This window comes from Polistes canadensis, unplaced genomic scaffold (genome assembly GCF_001313835.1).
Source record: "Polistes canadensis isolate GaletaPanama2010 unplaced genomic scaffold, ASM131383v1 scaffold_64, whole genome shotgun sequence".
NCBI classification, from domain to species: domain Eukaryota; kingdom Metazoa; phylum Arthropoda; class Insecta; order Hymenoptera; family Vespidae; genus Polistes; species Polistes canadensis.
In genome coordinates, this window is record NW_014569611.1 from 173,163 (window position 1) to 193,917 (window position 20,755).

Consider the following 20,755-nt stretch of genomic DNA (forward strand, 5'->3'; position numbering starts at 1 on the left):
AGAGAGAGAGAGAGAGAGAGAGAGAGAGAGAGAGAGAGAGAGAGAGAGAGAGAGAGATAAACAAAGATCGTTAACAAGGTTTACTTAAAACGAAAATTCTGACACACGTTTTATTCGAATACATATATTTTTCTGACAAATCTTTCGATTTAAGAGTTAGAACGTCGAGATCGTGATTAAAATTATCGATGAAATGAAAGAGAGAGAAAGAGAGATTGAGGCAGTGGTTGATCGGCTTGTAGAAAAAGGCAAGCACCCTACTACTCTTCTTTCCCCCCACACCCTCCCAATGTTCGATGGACAAATCGGACGCTAGACGTATCTCTACGTTCGTCTAGGGACGATGCATCATGCATCGCGTCGCTGCAGGTACGCCGTTGCAATACCATACGCGACGTTCCTATACCCCAGCCTTACCCTCTACTTCAAGCCCCATGCATTGCCCAATATGTCGTTCATCCCCTAAATCACGACGATTTACAGTTGAGCCCGCGTGAGCGCCCTATCGATACCACCTATAGCGTTTGGTTAACGTATATACACACATACACACACACACAAATACCTAGACAAACTTAAACACACAGAAATGTATGTATTCCCTCTCTCTCTCTCTCTCTCTTTCTCACTCTCTCTCACTCTGTACGTGTGTGCGTTTCTCTCACTTTCTTTCTCCCTTTCTCTGTTTTTTTATTTTTCTATCCCACTTCCTCTTTCAACACTCACAAAGCTGACGAAATAAAAACTATTGGCTAAAATTCTCTCTCGGTAGGACGCGTACCGACTCTACATCTTCCCTTTGTTTCGAAACTGTCGACGAGCTATGAGCTCGAAAGAGCGATAAACGTGGGTATCGTTGAAAACAACGAGCTTGTTTCGTGACGTCGCCCTACCGACAGGTTGGATAAAAACTATTCTTCGTACGATTAAATCACGTTGAGATATATTCCTATCTTTCTTTTTCTCTATTTTTTTTTCTCTTTCCTTTCGTAAATCACAATACATTCGTCAATATTTTCTCGATGACTATTTATAAAATTATTATTATTTTGAAGACATGTGGATAAAAATATTAAAGGAAAAAAAAAAAAAAAAGTAATGTATATTTTATTATGAAAATAAGAACTTTTGTTTAAACTAGATACATTTATTTATCATCTTTTTCTAAGTGGATCAATGAAGATATTAAAGAAATGAAAACTTTTTCGCGGCTTTGTTTGTCATACAAGAGAGAAAAAGAGTTAATTGTTTTAAAGTTAATTAAATTAACTTTCCATAGAAAATGTTTAATTAGTAGAAACGTAATTATGCAGACCGTGAGCAGATTAAAAGGTTAGTTACTTTTTAGAAAGGGAATACAGAACAGATCTCACATCTAAATTCAAGGCATATTCGACTTTAGTTTAGGGAATCGTCATAAATCATACGATCAACGTCGACTTTTTTAGTATAGCATAAATATTTGCTTTAAGCCTATCCAACTCGTGACTCGCAAACAACTATATTTTTATAACCACTCGCCAACGAATTCGATAACAGGTTAAAACCAATTTCGTCCAATTTTCTCTACTACGATAACGATATCGTCAATCCTTTGACAAATGGTATATCCGTAGATCGTGTGGAAGGAAAAGATGTCGCGATTTCGTGATAATAAATAATAATAATGGATAAAATAATAGCTGTTAGAAATAAAAATAATGAAAGAGAGACAATATTATTTCACAAACACGAATATATAAATTGAATAATAAAAATAATCCTTCGATATTAACATAAATCAAATCCAAATTATAACAATTAATAATTATAAAATGTAACCGTTATTTTTTCCTATCCTTAGAGAAAATTTTTAATGTTATGTGAAAATGTTTGAACAATAGTCTTTTGAAAAGAAAGAAAACGTTGCTCTCGTATATCCCACTAGCAGAACAACCAATTTGTCGCAAAGTGCCTTCCATTATACGCTCGACAATACACTTTCGATTCTGTAGCATTGTTACGAACGTATCGGCAAGCTGATGGGCTGTAGCCCTACGTTTCGCGATATAACAGATGCACACATCAAGTACGATCAAACGGGACTGGTAGAACGGGGAAGTTGGGGTGGTAGGAGAAGAGGGGGGTGGTAGGAGAAATCGACGCGCTTGCGTGCATGCGTGCATGCATCGTATCACAACTATCGAGGAATCGCCGGTCCGCTAACAAAGAAATTAATTAGCCCGACGCGTGAATCGCTAATTGATTTGTAACTTCATTAATTAAGAGATCGATCATTGTGTTCGGCCGCTGTGCAACGCCTTCGTTAATCTCGACGAGCAGGGTGACGTTTCTCTGTCGAATAAAAATATAATAAAATAAAATGAATGACCTTATATATATATATTATATAAAATAAACGGAAGGGAAAACAAGGCGATAAATAAATTAAAAAAAAAAAAGAAAAAGAACGAGTAATAAGTAGAAAAGAAACGAAATTGAGCCGACAATTCATAATTTTTTGTAAAAAAAAAGATCTATGAATAAGATCATTCGTTTTGTTCGTATATATCGTATCCATCGGACGTCGCGTATAATCACCAGTAATGAAATATTTTTCCGGCTCGTCGTTAAAGCCTTCTCGGAAGGATAACGATTTTAATCCTCGTGCAAGAAAGATAGATAGAAAGAGCGAGAGTTAGGAAGCAAGCGCGCGAGTGAGTTGGGGCAACAGGGGGGTGGGTTGGGGGGGGGGGAAGAAGTTGCACGGTGAAAAGTGCACTCAGGCCACAATCGCTAATGACTTTTCTTTCCAACTACCTCCGCGACTTTCTTTCTTTTTCTTTTTCTTTTTCTTTCTATCCCCCCCCCCCCTACCTATCCCTCGACGCTTCTTCCTTTCTTCTCTTTTTTTCTTCCTCTCCTCTCCTTTCCTTTTTTTTTCTCTCCTTACTTCTTTTTCCTTCGTCATTTTCCTTTTAACCCTTTTCTTTCTTTTTTTTTTTTGTAGATCAACGAAACATCGAAGAAAGAGTATCGTTGCACCGCGATACCGCGCGCACACGTTGTTACGAAACGCTCGAATCGTTGCTTTCCCCTGATAACGTTTCAATGCCGATCTATTCCCATGAGAAACGGCAATATTCGAACGGCGAGAATCGTATAGGAAATCGCGCTCGCGTTAGAAACAATCGGGGGAAAAAGAGTTCCGGCTGGGGAAGTCAATCTGGTTAAAATCCCAATAGAGTGCGGATCAACTGTTTATTACCTACCGACCGAACGAACGATCAAGAAAATAAAAGGAAAGAAAAGAAAATAAAAAAAAAAAAATTAGAACTGAGAAAAAGAAAGAAAGAAAGAGAGTAGAATAGACGTAGAATAGTAGAAAGAGATGAAGTGAGATAGGATTTAGATGGAGGTAAGTGGTAAAAGAGTAAGACAGACATCGGTGGCTCTGTCACGAAACGAAGTGGGGAGGATAAGGTGGTCGTATAAAAGAGGGTAGGCACCACCACTATCACTACTTACTACTACTACTACTACTACTAGCAGAGGTAAGAGAGATCACCGGTGAATACAAATGTACGAATTAACCGTTGATTGGCCGCAACTCGATCAACTTCGTGTGATTGCTTAGTTAGAGTTTAAATCAGACTCGTATCGACTTGATTTCCTCGATTCTCCAAGCAGAATTCGCCGTCCTCCTTTCTTCCTTTTTGTCGGAACAACCCTTGACTTCAGCGACCCCACTACTTCGCTCGAGTAGAAGAGAACTTCTAGACGATAGTGAGAGAGAGAGAGAGAGAGAGAGGAAGAGGGGAAGTGAGGATCAAGGGGCTGGAGAGTGTGCTAAGGCAGAAGGCCGGTCCTTGTTAGGATATCTTCGAAGGTGTTTTCACGCGGACAAATGCTTTTCACGGTTTCCTGACTTTCCTCGACTCGCCATCGGCACTCACGAAAATTCTGACTGGTCTTTCCTAAGGGTATGATTTAACGAGTACTCAGGTGGAACGTGTGCAACCAAGTATTCCCAAATTTTCGACCTTAGAATTTTCTTCGTACAACTCTACCTACCACGCGTAAACGTTTATTTTCTTTCTCTTTCAAACATACGTTTTTAACCATCGCGTTAGTATAACTCGAGAAAAAAAGTCATTTTGCGAAACTTCGAAAAAAAAGAAAATACAAATAAAAACACGAAAAAAAAAAAAATTGTAAAAAGTCGCGGGTGTTTTGTATCAAATTCATTTCACAAACAACGTGTACGATATTTTCATCGAAACTATCAATGTGACGACAACGAGTCGTGGAATAAAACGAATAGATTAAAAAAGACAACATCGAGTGAAATAAAAAATAAAGAAAACACAAAAAAAAAGGTATATATGTACATATGTGTAAAAAGTAAAAAAGAAAAAAAAAAAAACGTTCGACCTTCCACGTTGATTCTCGCACGAAACGTCAGCGACTTGTTATCATCGGCCGATATCACGCGGCGTATAAATTCTCCTATTAAATTGCTCACGGTCTAGGGATATCTCCAGTTAAAAGAAAAAGAAAAAGAAAAAGAAAAGAAAAATAAAGGCACGAAATTTTGTAGGAAGATGGAAAAAGTTTTGTTAGTAGATTCGATAAAGGGAAATCGAAAGAAACGTTCCCCGAGCATTCCACCATCGGACGACGACGTGTATTTAAAGTGCATACCGAGGCCCGGCCAAGCTAGCAAGATCCTATCGTGACCGAGCCAATAACGGGCAGGGCGTTGCATGGCGTTCATCGATTACGCCACGAAATCGTCCGTCGGCCAATCGGAGGAGATCGTTGAAAGGGCGATTCACGGTCGGCTCGAGTCGGCCGGGATGTGACCCATATTTCCGATCCGCGAAATCCTAAGCCAGGGTTCTCCGAGGTTTATGAGTACCACGTGTGTTCCACCACACCTTACCCACCAACCTACCATAACCTCCCCCCCCCCTTTTCTGTTTCAACGTTCTACATCAGCATCAATCTGTTCATTGTTATCCTTTTCGTTGTCAAGTACGAAACCATGCGATCGGTGAATATAAATTTTCGATTGTATTAACAACGTTAGATTTTAACCACCCTTTAAATTAATAAGGGTCGAAGCAGTTGGTCATAGTTCTAAAATCTAAACCCAATAGGGGCTTGGTCCCCCCGTCCCGCCCCACACCTATTCTTTTCAAAAAAAACCATTGCGTATCTTTTTACTTTTCTACCTTTTTATTGAGAGTAATAAAAAGGGAATGAGAAAAAGAGGAACAGGAAAAATGTAAGGAACATTCGAACAGTGCCTGAATTTTTCTGTCTACCAGCCATTATAAATCAACGATTGTCCCGGGAAATTAAGGAAAGACTTGATCTACGATCGACTTTTCCTCTCTGGCATTATCGATAGAACTATTCGATAGTTCTTAAAGCACGTTCTTCCTTTTTTTTTTTTTTAATCTATATATCCATCGGTATCTATACCTTTCTCATCTCTCCCTTTTTGCACTTTTACATAGCTATATACGTACATATATACGTGTGTATATATATATATATATATACATACGTACATAGGATAAGATCGTGACACGTGGCTCGAATCGCTGTCCACTCGCATTCATCCTTCTCTACCGGAAGCAATCCGTCCTTTAAAGTGGCACGTAGTGAAATATCGAGCCGTTTACCGGACGAATAAGCGAAAGAAAAAGCGAATAATTCCAAGCGAAACGTTTTCAAGCGTTTTTTTTTTTTTTTTTCGACAACAAACACTCTAAAGCTCGCTCTTTAATATTTCAAGCTTTTCCTCAATGATTCTAACTTCGAAATATAATTCGACATTATTGCGGTATTAAAAGAGTCGGCCACGGAACAACGATCGACCGATGATTTTTCTTTCCGCTTAATGTTTTTTTTTTCTTCCTTCTTCTTCTTCTTCTTCTTCTTCTCTATATCGAACTAGTTTCCAATACCGACTCGTTCCTTTCCTTTTTTTTTTTTTCTTTTTACGTTCCCTTTCCAGAAATTTCTCGAGAAGAGCACTTCGATATTGCAGGACCGACGGATTATCTGAAAAAATGGTCTATAATCGTCTTGGCGAAAAAGTAATCATATTTCTGAGCTTGAACGGATCGAATTATCGTGATCGATTGAGTACTTCCCACTACGAACGAGAAGAACGTACTCTCCTTTACATACTACAAATTCTTTCCTTTGAATCCCCCTTCAGAAACGTTACCCTTTCAAAAAACTCTCATTCGAGTAGAGTACCTCTTACGACAAGGATAAGGGAAGAAACTGAAAAACTCTCCTCGCCGATTAAACGACTACTTGCTTCATCGGGGGGGGAAAGAAAAAAGTTGTTTAAAGTTTATCGTATCGATGATTATTAACTTTGTATATTGTAAACAAGGAAGAATAAGCTTTTAATATAATAGATTGATTTATTCTTTGTGTGACTAATTATTAACCAATTAAAATTATTAATGACTATCTCGATCTGTGTTTAAATGTGAAAAAAAGTAGCTTCTGAATTTATGCAATAGCTCGTTCATTCTTTGCGTTTATATATATCCCTACATATAAATTAATTTATTTTAAATCAGAATTCTCTCATGAAATACTTAACGTTTTAAATATAACGACAATCCGTAAATAATCGTTAAAGTATTTTCAATTCGAATTGTTAATGATTTTTCATTATCGATTATCTCTTATTATTAAATGTGAAAAAAAAATTCCTCCTGAAATTAATTCAACGCATCATTCTTCGCATTCAATCTCACATATCGATCAATTCATTTTAAAACAAAATTCTCGTGAAATACTTATCATTTAAACAAAACAACAATTTCCGCAAATAATTTTGCCTTAAAAATATTTTCAATTGAAATAATTAATGATTTTTCATTATCAATTTATCTCAAAATATTTGAATAGGAAAAAAATAATGTTTAAATTTATGCCACACCTTATTCTTTCTATTCATGTTCCACATATAGCTAGATAAATTCATTTGAAATTTGAATTCACACGAATTATTCAACACTTAAACATAATGACGAGTAGTAAATAATTGATTGAAAAAAAAAAAGAAAAAAATGATTTAATGCAGTCCGAGAATTATACAATATTATTGTTTCCGCACTTTACGTATAGAGTACGTTCGAAACTTAGTGGAGACGAATAATACCATTAGAATTTTAACGATCTTCGCGAGAGCCAGCAGCAGCCGTGATCGTTGACACGCACGATCGCGATGACGACGATGATAATAATTATGTTTGCGTGTCCGTCATCGTTGCCCGCCGGGTCTGTCGACGTGAACGATGACTATAATAATACCGGTGGTACCAGACTCGCCACTCAAGCGGAATCATCGTGCTGTCCAGCTCCAACAAAACTGTATTAGCGAGGGTTAACTCGGCCGAGCAAGCTCACGAATACATAGGAGAATTCATATAGCTTCATCTCCCTTACTCATGCGCCCACACACACACACACACACGTGCGTAAACACCTACACATGAAGACCTGCTGCGTTGGAAATAGAAGCCTAGCTGCAATAATAAATGACGCTCCATTACTCCAGCTTTATTGAAAAGCTCTTCGTCGAACGCGTTCGGTAGACAGTAATATGCTCTGATGCTCTCTTTCTCTATATATTTGTCTCTTTTTCTATCTTTATCTCTTTACATCGTTATCAACGATTCGATCCATTTCAAGATTTCTCATATAAAAATTTCTTTCTTTTTTTTTTCTACCAAAGTAGTACCAGCAAACAGTTCCTACCAGTCTTTTTCGCAACGATCTACATACATGACAATCTTACGTTCTTTCACATGTCGTTTTTTTCTTGAAAAATTCCTCGACGAGCATGAAGAATTCTGTGGAAAAACTCCCGAGAACTCTTAAAGCGATTCTTCTCCTTTATCAATTTAAATCACTTTTATTTATTTTCTTCGGAAACATAAATGAAAATTTCATTTTTTCAATCATAATACGCTGATATTTACATGAAATGAAATATTACTAGGGTGTATCAAATGAACGCATAAAAGAAAAAAGTTTTAATAAAGACTCTCGTAAATATAAGAACGTGAAAAATTCTGCGTATGCAAAAATATGATATGTCCGTCAAACGAACAACGTTTAACAACGGGTAAACGAGAAATGTCAGGGAAATTCGACAAAGTGTCGTTCAACGTCGACGTCGGAAAAAAAAATGAAATTTTAACGATTTCTTTTAAAACAACGATATCTATCAAACGAGAGCTTCGATATTTCCCCTCGAGATACGATGACCAAGGATTAGATGACGAGTTTTTGAACTAATTCACCAGAATGAGCTCACTATTTATGTATCTGTCTGTGTGTGTCTGTGTGTGTCAATGTACCAACCGGAACCTCCTACTGTTCGAGGATAGGCCATCAAACCGATTGTAATCAAACCACCCTTCCCTCGACTCTTCAGTGAAGCTACCTTCCCAGTAGCAATGGCAACCCTTCTCCTATTCTTCGTCCTCTTCTCTTTCTACTTCTCTTTCATTACTTCCGTCTCTCTTCGGTAGATATAACTCGATTTTCGACTACTCCTTCTTAACCCACTTCCTCGTTACGTCCTACCTTTGAAGGTGACGGTGATAGCAAGGAAACGTAAAATAAAAAAGAAAAAGAATTGAAAGAGGATTGATAAGGGTTGAAGAAATGGAAGGATAACGTTCGTTGATCCGTTCGAAGTTACACCCTGAGATCAGATTTCCACCATTGGATAAGGGAAACGAAAATGATGATTTTCCAAAATCGATAGAACTTTCTAGTACTTATTAACGACACTAACGCGACTTTCGAGCATTAGACAAAGGCACGGTGAAAGAGAAATCGAGGGTAGGGAGGAATAAAGGTAAAAGCTTGGCGGTTTTCTTGAGATAATTCGAGATCCCTTATTTTAGATTCGATAAGCAGAAAAGAATAAGGTTGGGAAAATGTCAATAAGAAGAAAGAAAGACAAAAAGGTCTTGCACTGCAGTCAACGGGATATGCTAATACGAGAAGATGTCATTCGACCAAAAGTAAATTTGCACAAAAGTCTTCTAATTCCTATCTCGATCTGAAAGATCCCGAAGAAGGAAGATTCTATGTCGCAAGACGTTGGTCGACGATGATAACGACGACGACGACGACGACGATGGGTTGGTAAAAAATGCAAATGGGGTCAACAAACTGGCACGTCAATGGTAATAAATTGAGAATCCATCTTAAACTCTAAAGCAAAGCGGAGCAATTAGGGATAGAGCAAACGAACTGGATTTTGCAAGAACGGAATGCATATTCAGCGAACATGGTAAAACCGCGGCGCGTATGTAGATGCCGACAATGAGCTTAAAAGAGGATGGAAAGGAATGAAAGGTGGTAATGTTAGTGGGGGGTTGGGGGAGGAGACATAAAGGTCTGATAGTGTATGGACTTAGAATAAAAAATAAAGATAGCTGAGAAGTAAAAATCTCGTGTATACGTACACTATATCGACAGTTTTACCCTGTCTTTCCTGCTTCCTGGTGCAAATATTATTTATTGCCGTAGAAGAAAATTTCCATAACTCCAAATTCGGCTAAAGTCGTCTAGCAACCACTTTAGACTTTCTCCCCGAGTTTCTGGCTCAGCTTTGAATCCGAACAAACCTTCCTTTTACTCTTCATCTTTCTCTTTCATTTTCTAGCAAGAGAGTTATGTTGCTTAAGTATTTTTTTCAATTTACCAAGCACGACGTGGTTACGCTACCCTTCTTTTCTATAAAAGCTAATATATCGATTGCAACTAGAACCAACCTCGAACGGATAATAAATTAACGCATAAGTTTCCGTCGAAACTGAAAAGACTTTCTAATGGTTTGAAATTCGCATATGTGTGTGTGTGTGTGTGTATATATATATATATATATATATACAGAAAAATGAAGAAAGAAAGAAAGAGGAAGTAGAGAGACGTTAAACAAGAATGATTTACGATCGAAGCAAATTTGATAGTCTCTCAATTTACCCACAACTGAATTCGAAATCAATCCCGACGCCTATCCTTTCAATTATGCGACGAATTAGATTTAAATGAATCTATAAAGAACGTTTAGCGTTCGAACAGTTATTTTGGTGGAAGAGAACGGATTGGAAAACAGACTCTCCAGACTGCAGCATAATAAATAATATTCAAAAGTCCGATCTTGTGCTTCAGATATTTTTAGTTACTTTAATCTCCTTCTCTCTAGATATTGGATAAATTATATAAATACTGTAGATCGGACAAATAAATAATTTTCCTAGTATCAGCATGGTATCGTAAACATTTGTTTTAAATTATAAATATTGCTCTTTTGTGAAATCAGTATCAACTCTATTTTACTTTTCTCGCTCACCCCTAAGTTCTCTATCTCTCTCTCTCACTCACTCACTCTCTTTCTCTCTGTATCTTTCCGTGTAGTTGTCGGGTAGGCCAAAGCAAATGCAAACAAAGACCGCGAATAAATATGGGGTGCATGCGGCATTATCCAAGGTATCCACCTAACCTAACAATGCTAAATTACCGGTTGCAATTTTAATAGGAACGCTGAAAGCGAGGGTTACCCTTGCTGTGATTTTACGCTTGGCCGACGCTTTTGCGAAGCTACGATAATTGTGTTGAATACCTAAAGAATAGGTAACGCGACGATGTTTTGGCTTACCTCAAACAAATTCTCTACAATCCATCTGTTTAACGAAAAGTTTATTGTGTTACGTCGCGCGTAAAATGTAACTTTCTCATAAATAATAATAACTCTGCCAATAATTATTATCGAAGAAAAATTTAATACATATTAAAGTATTAATACAATCTTGAAAATAGGGTCAGGCAATAAAATTTTCATCATACATCCCTGAAAAGACTTTGGTATTATTGCGACGCCAACGTCGACGCCGGTCATTACTGATCATTACCTATTGCATGGGCGAAACTGATTGCTTAACCAGAAACAATTAATTATCGCTTTGTTTTATATCCCCCTCGTTGTTTATATATAGCCTATACGAATATGGCATGTATAGGGTAGACCGATGGTGGTAATAATACGGCGGGGATGAGGGTCGAATGCAATTCGTTAAATATCTCAAAATATGTAATAAATATTAATACAAATATTGAATTTATGATGAAAAATGATATTTGAAATACACACATTCATGTTACGAAATATAAATACGCGATACATATATATATATATGATTGAACAATATAACTTCTCGATACCCTAAAGTAACTTTCAGTTATTGTTTTAAAATTGTAATATAGATATTCCCTTTTCACAAATATCGAAAAACAACCAATATTGTAGGGCTTAATAATGGCCATACAGACAACACACAAGTGTTTATATATAAATATTATTTAATAATACCTAACTATAAAAACTCACTATTTACTCATATTTCTTAGTATCCGAATATTAAAATAATATTAAAATTAAACGAATTTTTTATACCATATGCGTCACTGTATGCAATAGTGTGCTTTTTTCTATGCAACATGAAGCTACATTCTGAGAACCTTTTGATGCAATTATTTCATCACAAAGATACATCTCAATATTGTTATAATGACAATTATGATATCTTAAATTTAAAAATTTGTAATATAAAATAGAAACTGTGAGTTTGAGAAAAAGCAAAATATGTGCTGCATGGTGATCTCTGTAAAGTTAATATTTTGTATTTAACTGTATGATTCATATTTCTTATGTCTAGTCTGTCTCTAATAGCCAAACTGTAACAATGACGCAACAGCAGGAGCTGAGTATTATAAGCAACGAATTCAAAATCATTGCTCTAATCAAACAGAAAGATAATTACGAAATTTTTTATTTATTAGTACACATCTAAACCTGAAAATTGTTCAGCGCACGTATACCTACTTCAATTTCTCCAAAACGATGCCTGAACAAAACAATGTTATTCTTTTTTCCAACATATTTTTACGTTTAGAATACTCCTGCTCGATTGTACCACTTGTCCTAGATTCATTCTATACATTTGAATATCGTTGCCATTGAAAAACGAAGAATCTCATAAGCTTCTTTGCGCATTGAATTGAGGTACAATTTAGTTAGAATGTATTACTTCAAAATTAACAGTAATATATACAATATATACACAATAATGTACACAATATACAGTAATATACACACAAATTATATTATGCTAATAATGATATCAACCGTCGAACGCTAATAGTCTACAGGAATCTCGAACCAACTGTGTAATTACATCATTGGCGTTGAAATATCCTTTAAAGCATGATTTGTTTAAGTTCAATTATATATTTTTCTATATATATATATTATTATATATTCTATAATATTTATTCGTTATTTACTAATATTATTTGTTATAAGTTGAACATTGAAATTATTGTCACGTTCTCTATTATATATAAGAGTACTTCTGTTAAATGTTATTTTACATATAATTTTGTAATAATTATTATTATTATTATTATTATGATTTCTGAATATCTTTTATCTTCTATTATTATTATTATTATAGAATCACATATATATTCTCATACTATTCATATATTATATATTATACTAGTTCATCGCATAGATTTAATCATTTTAACGAAGGCCTTTTACACTCTCTGTTTCAGAACACTACCACATATTCGTAGGAGATCTGAGCCCGGAGATCGAGACACAAACCTTGAGGGAAGCCTTCGCTCCCTTTGGCGAGATCTCGTAAGTCCTCTTAATCTTCCTCATTAAGGACGACTTACCGTCGTCCTTCTCCTAACGTAGCCTTGTTGGTGGTTCTATACGAGCGCGATAATATAGTACCATAATGCGACCAATAATCCTTCTCTTTCTCGACGAAGGACACGTATATGTTCCGTTTTTGGTCAAAATATGATCGACGATGATTATCCTAAACTGTCACAACTATCGATTTATTTCACCATTAATATTCCAAGAGGAATCGTTAGTATTTACAAACACACAATTCTATTCAAATTTATAAACACACCATTAGCACACAAAAAATATATAAACGTAATTCGAGGAACATATAACTAACCATGTATGTTTTATTTTTGTTCATTGCATGATTGATGATCATCATCGCCATAGGCTTTAATAATAATTATTAGGTTGGCCGGAAAGTTCGGGCTGATTTATAAATATTTATCTAATGAATATTTAAATATATATTATTCTATATATTTCTAAATACATATTTAAATAAATAATAAATACAAATATTTACCTATAAAATCCTTCTCTTCAAAATCATCACGTAACTTTTCAAATTATTTAACATTCATTTATATTTCTTTATTGATATATTCAAAAAGATATCGCGTCTACTTTATTAGATTAAAATTCTATTGAATTTATAATAACTCATAGTTATAAAATGAACAAATATACAGACAAGTTAGAAGAAAATAGAGAAAGATAGTACGAAAGTAGCACGCAAAACTGCAGTATAATAACCGTGTACTTCCGTGTCCAAGCACGCTGAGAATCTCGTAGAGGGATGCAATGAAATTTCTAGAAATCACAGAAGGATACGATGGTAAAATCTGAATATTTTGTTTTATCAAGCGATATCGTCCGTTTATTACGTTTTTAACGAGCGCTTTTGACTACCACCCCCTCTCCCTCTCTCTCTCTCTCTCTTTCTCTCCTTTCTTTCTTCTTCCCTTTTAACTGAGGGACTTTTACGAGTTTCCATCATCGTCGGGACATTTCACGATGCATCCACCACTGACGCGAAACGATAATAACGCGTATATCTTTGCGATCGCTAGCCAGGAGTTACAACGCTGACCTTGTATATTCCTCCTAAACCGGTTGATCGATAGAAACACAAGCAACGGGAAAGAGAAAGAAAGAAATAGAAAAAGTTAAAGAGAGAGAGAGAGAGAGACGATTTAAAGGTAGGACGATGATATCGCGAAGAGAACAACTCGGCCGTGACTCCACAGAAGTCAGAAACGAAATTCCGTCAATTCCTTTCTCTCTCTCTCTCTCTCTCTCGTACATACACACGTTCATTCTCTCTCACCCTTTGTGTCTGATTGATTGTATCGGCATTGTATACCGCGCAGCGGGAAATACCGGCCTCTTGTCTGAATTCCCCGATATGATTTCGATTTGGCGCCGAGGCGGGTCGCGCCAAAAGGTAATATTTTTTCCGAGACGAGGAATAGAAAGTCCGTCGATCGTGAAATACGTCGTACGTATATATATAGAGAAAGAAAATAATAGAACAAGAAGGAGAAGAAAAAAAAAAAGTAAATGGGAATGAAAGAGCGAGATAAAGGATGCGAACGCGATCGTTGAAATATTTATATGAAAAGTAATAAATATTCGATAAGATATAAATAATTGTTCAAATAATGAGAATTTAAACAAAACATTTCATGAATAAATGATTAACTTTGGAAAGAAATATTTGTAACATTTTTACACAGAGAGAGAGAGAGAGAAAGAAAAAGAGAGATAGAGATAGAAACATATTATTAAACGTAATTGGATTAAATGATTTGCGAAAAGATCTATTTATGCATATACAAAAAACTTCAAATTCCGAAATTCGATAGTCGACTCAGTCATTATCGACACATACTCGTGTATATATATATATATATACTCAGCAATTAATTATCCTAGAGCGTAAAGCATTTTGTCGCGCGCGTATCGATCAATAATTCGATATTTAAGCGTATATATGAATACACTGTAATTATAATATTTAAATCGTATTTGTGAACATATTTCGCTTACCGCGTCACCGTTAAATGTAATATTCTTCTATTTATGAATTACATATAATATATCCAACACTGACGTAGCACATTGGTAATGAATATATTTTATTTTATTGATATTTCTACTAAAAAGCGATAAATTGAAATTGATACGATCTTTCTATAATAACGAAATAACTAAATGTAGAAAGAGAAAAGATAATAGGGGAATAAAGGGTGAAAGGAAAGAGCACGAGAAAGGAGTCAAACAAGAAAAAGGAGTCGCTCGTGCGATGATCATTAATAACAAACTTATTACTCGCCGATCGATCGAAATATATACCGTTGAAAAATATTTATACCTATATATATACATATATAATAGATAAATAATATCTTCGTGAAATTTAATGCGATACAATCGAGCTTTAGCCAGCCTACGAGGGACCATTCGAAAATCGAGCATCAACGTATAAACATAAATTTCAAATTTAGCCAGCAGTAACAGAAGGCTTCTAACTAACGGAAGACACGTACAAAAGGTAGATGGCGAGAATTTGCTAGCACGGAAAGATGCGAGTTTTGATTCGAATTCCCCGACCTTCGGCTCGCTTTACGAACGAATGAACGAACGACATTCGAGAGAAAGAGAGAAAGAACGAGTGAGCGAAACAGCTGGAAGTAGGTACAGTTTGCACTGCTTGGCACAAGAAGGTGAGTAGAAAAATGGGGCCCTCTAGGAAAATCGATTCAAACTCGCTCTGCGAGTACCTAAGCCGCGCTTTAAAAAGCTAGTGAAAAATTGCCAGAGGTTTTCCTCTTTTATTTTGTTTTCCACTCACTCCTTCCATCCCTCGTTTCTCTTTCTCTCTTTCTCTCATTCTCTTTTCGTCCTGGTCCATTCCTACCCTTACCCTAACCCTCATCACTGCTACCACTCCGACGTTTTTCTCTGGCTCTTTTCGCGTACCTTTCATCCTAGTAGGGTGCCTCTCTTTCTACCGATTTCAAAGTTCTATTCTTCTTTCTGCGTGTTACCTTAGAAAACTATATCTAGGACCGCACCAACACAAGCAGTAGTAATTTTTATCTACAAAAAGGCTTGCCCTATGGCCTTGCTCTTTCTCCATAGGGTAAACACTCGAGATTAATTATGCAACCTCTGTGTAAGCACTGATCCGTTCGACATTCGATCGAGAGAGGGATATCGAAGGGCGATTTACGAGCATCTACTCTGAAACACGTTCCCTCGTGGGCTTAGACGAGGTAAAGTGTCGTCTAGCAAAGTAGAAAGACGAAGAAGAGGAGAAGAAGGAGGAGGAAGAGGAGGAGGAAGAGGAAGAGAAAGTGGAGAGAAAGACGGCGTAGTGCTTCTGAAACCCCCAAGAAAGTCGTTTCAGATATCTCCGAGGTAATCTCATCGTTCCACGCTCATTATTCTCTCGTCAAGACGGCCAATTAATATCATCGTCGCGGCATCAAGTAGAAGCAAAAGAGAGAGCGCGCGCGAGAGAGAGAGAGAGAGAGAGAAAGTGAAGAAGAACGAAATTCGCATTCTTGGAAAGAGGAGAACACGCCAGCTTCATTTCCCGTTTTGACAGATATATACGGGACTGCGAGTACTCTCGATCTCTTGAAAGTCGAGCGAAGACGCGCGAGCATCTTCTCGTATCGTCTCTCGTGAAAAGCTATTAACATCCTATCTCACTCTCTCACTCTCTCTCTCTCTCTCTCTCTCTCTCTTTCTATCTCTTACAACTTGCTTATTCGAATGGCTGGATCGTGCGATAATATCCACGTTAGGAATGCTACGCTTCGCGTTATGTATCTCTATCATCTCTGTGGAAGAAGCATAGATGGATAGTAAAAGAAATAAAACGAGAAATGGAGAATGAGAGAGAATGAGAGAGAATGAAAGAGAAAGAGAAATAGGAAAAGATTTTACATCCCAACGAGTTCGAAGGAACCCCAACCCTCTAGAGAGGCATCCATTAATAAAGCATTAAGCTCTCCGAATACTCGACGATTGTCAAAAGAATTTCGATATCCCCCTGGTCGACGGCTAACGACGCGATCGCGCGAATATTCCATAGATAATTTATCGGACAAGGGGAGAATAACTTCGATGGCGCAAGTAGCGTGAACATTTCTAACACCATTTCCTGGTATTACGATTAAGATATCAGTTTATTACGGTTATACGATCGACCATCGATCATTATCTTGACAAAATGATTATTATTTTTCCTACCCTTCCTTGGAAAATATTTCTTCCAATTACGTTAACGATATTAATATTAACTATAGAATTAAACAGAGAGACAAATATACAGAGACAGAGAAAAAGAGAAAAATAATAGAGAGAAAAATAATCCTTCTATTTTAGAAGGAATGAGTGAATGCCGCATTATGTTGTTTATATCACGGCTTGATCTCGAAACGAAAAAGCAAAGCTCGCTTTCAGGTTTAAATGGCGACTAAGTAAGCTCCACCTTTACCTTCTACTATTTCCACCGCCTTAGTTTTCACCTTTGACCATCCTCCAACTACCGTATATGGTTACCTGGAAAGACACATATACACACAGTCAAGTCTACGCGTTTTCACACGAGAAATGATTTAGGTAGGCTCGCGAGCACTAGCTTTTACTACTACCACGAATATCATCGGTATCTCACTTATATTTAGGAAAAGAGAAGGAGAGAGATAGTTCTCTCTCTCTCGGTCCGACACTAGAAACCTAACTTATGATAGACGAAGGTTTCGTTACCACCAAGGCTCCCTTACACTTTCACGAGCACCCTTCTCTCGCTTGGCCGACCGTCTAACCTTCGACCCTCTCTCTAACAGCTTCCCAAGATAAAGAGAAAACGAGAGAGGTTTAATCCATGAATCCAGAAACGTTGAAGTTAAAAAAGGATAGAACAAGAAATGAGCTAGCAAGAGTATAACGAGACTTTACCCTCTTCTCGTGTATCTTCACCCTCTTTCTTTCATATCTTCTTTCTTTTTTACTCCCTCTATCATTCCTAGATTTCATTATTAATATTTAATTGTGGGAGGGAAGAAGGTTAAAAAGTTTTCGGAATTTTAATATTGTTATCCACCCCTGGGATCTTATCTTCCACGGACACAAAACCATATACCAGATATATATATATATATATATATATATATATATATATATTGTCTGTATAAGTATATATTTTATATATATAAAGATTAAAATTCGGTCAACCTACTAACCTCTCTGTTTTTTTTCTTCTCTTTCTTAAGCTTTTCTCTAGGAAACTACGACGAGAAGAATTTTTAACGGATCTCGTTATCAATCTCTCTTTCTCTCTCTTCTCTCTCCTCTCTCTCTCTCTCTCTCTCTCTCCTCGCTATATTTCTCTAGACCGGCAGACCATTCGGGTAAGTCGGTCCAGTTCTTCTATTTCGCATCATTAGTTAACGCTCGATCAAGCAAAGTCTCTTTCTTTCCTATTGATTGTATATGATTCGGTTGTATAAAAGGGAAAAAAAAGGAAAAATTTGAAGATAAACAGTATTTTCTTTTATTTTTGTAAGTTTATGCTTTTACATGCAAGCTGTGGTCCATATCGAAAAATATTTCCAATAATAATTCAATCGTTATACTTCCGATTTATTATTTTATTACAAGTTGAATTGTTTTGTCATTATTGAAGAATACTTATTGTTAGATTTTACGAATAATATATATATATAAATAGAAAATGTATATATTTATTCGTATTTATTCATGTATATATATATATGTATATGAATTCTTTCCGATATAACCACCGTCTCCCGATAGAGCGATTATTTTACAAAGATACAAATATTTCGCCTGCAGCAAAGTTTTCGTTTATAGAAACGAGAGAGAGTTCCTTGAAAGAACGGGACTTCCTCGAAGTTACTCTTTAAATGGTCACATTGAATCGATCACGGTTGTCATCGTTATTCCTCGAGGAGTATAATAAAAGGCAAAAGAGGGATGAAGTAGGGAGAAAGCAACGAAAAACGGGGATAGGGGTGGGGGTAGTGAGCGTCGAAGCACCGAGCAAAAGATAAAAAAACACGATCGCTTTACTTCGTCGATCGTCAAGCACGAGTTTGTATACTGTGGAGAAAGCCGAAACGAGAGGATAAGGCACGAAAAAGGAATAGAGAAGAAAAGATAGAAAGAGAGAGATAGATAAAAAGAGAAAGAGAGAGAGAGAGAGAGTAAAAGGGCGCGAAGGGATGAGAGAGAGAGAGAGGGAGAGAATTGAGGAGAGTGGGGTTGAGTTCGAAAAAGTTGACAGCCTCGGAAAGTTTCGACACCCCGTAGAAAAGCGACGGCTCGATTAGTTTGCAAACGACCGTAACTTTTACTCGAGATCTTTATCCGTAAAAGTACGGGCAACTTTCTCTCGCTATTGAACGGGGGTGAAAAGGGGTAAAACGTAGGTAAGGGATACGGCTGCTTCCATTGTAACGCCCGGATATAATAACTCAGCTTCTACTGTCTTCTCGTGTTGTTCTTTTATTATTTTTTTATTCTTCTTCTTCTTCTTCTTCTTCTTCTACCATCTTCGACACCTTTACCTACTCGTTTCTTTTTTGTTTTTACCTCTCTTTATTTCTTTCTTTCCTTCAATCCTTTTCTTACCTATTTATGTTGTTTCTGTTTCTTCTTCTTCTTTTTTTTTGTCATATACTATTCTATAATATGACAACAATTTTTACAAATTACTTTTTATTAGTTTTGTAATAAACACGTTGGTAGAGTTATCCTCGACACGTTAGCCCTTTAACAATTTTCTTGTACAGGTCGATCGGCAGGATCGAGTTGGTAAAGGAAATCGGACGATCAAAGTGACAACCTAACGAAATAGCTTACCCCAACGGATATCGAATTTCAGTGTTACAAGAGAATTATTACTTAGGTAGCTCTTACCAGCCGTGCACTTACCTATCCTCCTCCTCCTATTGGTTATCTTGAGGCACCGGCCCCTTTTCCTATATCGAATCTAGTCTGGCTACGTATTTGCCGATTCATCGAATCACACGGACAGAAATTTATTTGAAATTTCTGTCGGTCATGAAAGATATTCGATTTACGCGAAAATGATTTTCTTCGGGTCGGGGGCGGAGCAAAAAGATATTAGTTATGAAATCATATTTACGATTTTTCCATTTCATAATATTATATTATTATATTACATATATATGTATTATTATTAATTTTCTTTTTTAAGATAAAATCAACTTGTCAAATTTAAAATGTATTATCAAACGATCTTTGCGATTTTAACCGTAAACGCAAGGAATTAGAGTTCTCTAAGACCAAACGAGGCTAAAGGATTAACTGAAAGGAAACCGGACATCGTTTATATCTGTAAATCCGCACTCGCGTAGATCCGTATACTCGCAAGTGTTGCGAATGTGCGGTCACTTGATTTATTGCCTGCTCAAGATTATCACTCCTTCCTCTAAGGTAGAAGTCTGGACTCTCCTTAGACTCCACCCTTCCTTCTTCTTCTTCTATCTCCGTCCAACGCTCTATTTCTACCCTTAACTCTCACCCTCTCCCTCACCCCCTCTTCCTCTCCCTCTCTCTCTCTCTTCTTCCTCTTTGAGCGAGCTGTACTTCTCCGAGTGGTTTGTGACTTCCTCTTACGGTTTACGAAGCGAATCCAACGTCCAGAATTCCAACGTATACTACACAAGGAAAAGAAAAAGAGAGATAGTGAGAGAAAGTTTCTTAAATGAGAGAGTCTTATATCACTTTCAACAAGTACTCTAATTCGTTATGGAAAATAATACTAAATACGATGAGAATTTTACTTATTTAAGAATGATTATTTTAAAACAACAATCTATCGTTATATTATATTTTATTTGATATTGAAAAAAAAATAGCAGATGATACGAAAAAAAAAAAAAAAAAAAAAAAGGAAAAAGAAGAAGAAGAAGAAGAATAAAAAAAGACAACCAAAATACCGTT

At 36.4% G+C, this 20,755-nt stretch overlaps 1 protein-coding gene across 5 annotated transcripts in view; it reads left to right on the plus strand.

Moving 5' to 3' along the window:
• Positions 1-20,755, plus strand: part of LOC106786062 (nucleolysin TIAR) — a 234,241-nt gene that overhangs the window by 138,257 nt on the left and 75,229 nt on the right. For all 5 annotated transcript variants that reach the window (XM_014747065.1, XM_014747063.1, XM_014747061.1 and 2 more), the window contains exon 2: positions 12,658-12,745. In XM_014747065.1, the coding sequence (XP_014602551.1) occupies positions 12,658-12,745 (88 nt within the window). The remainder of the gene's footprint in view (positions 1-12,657; positions 12,746-20,755) is intronic.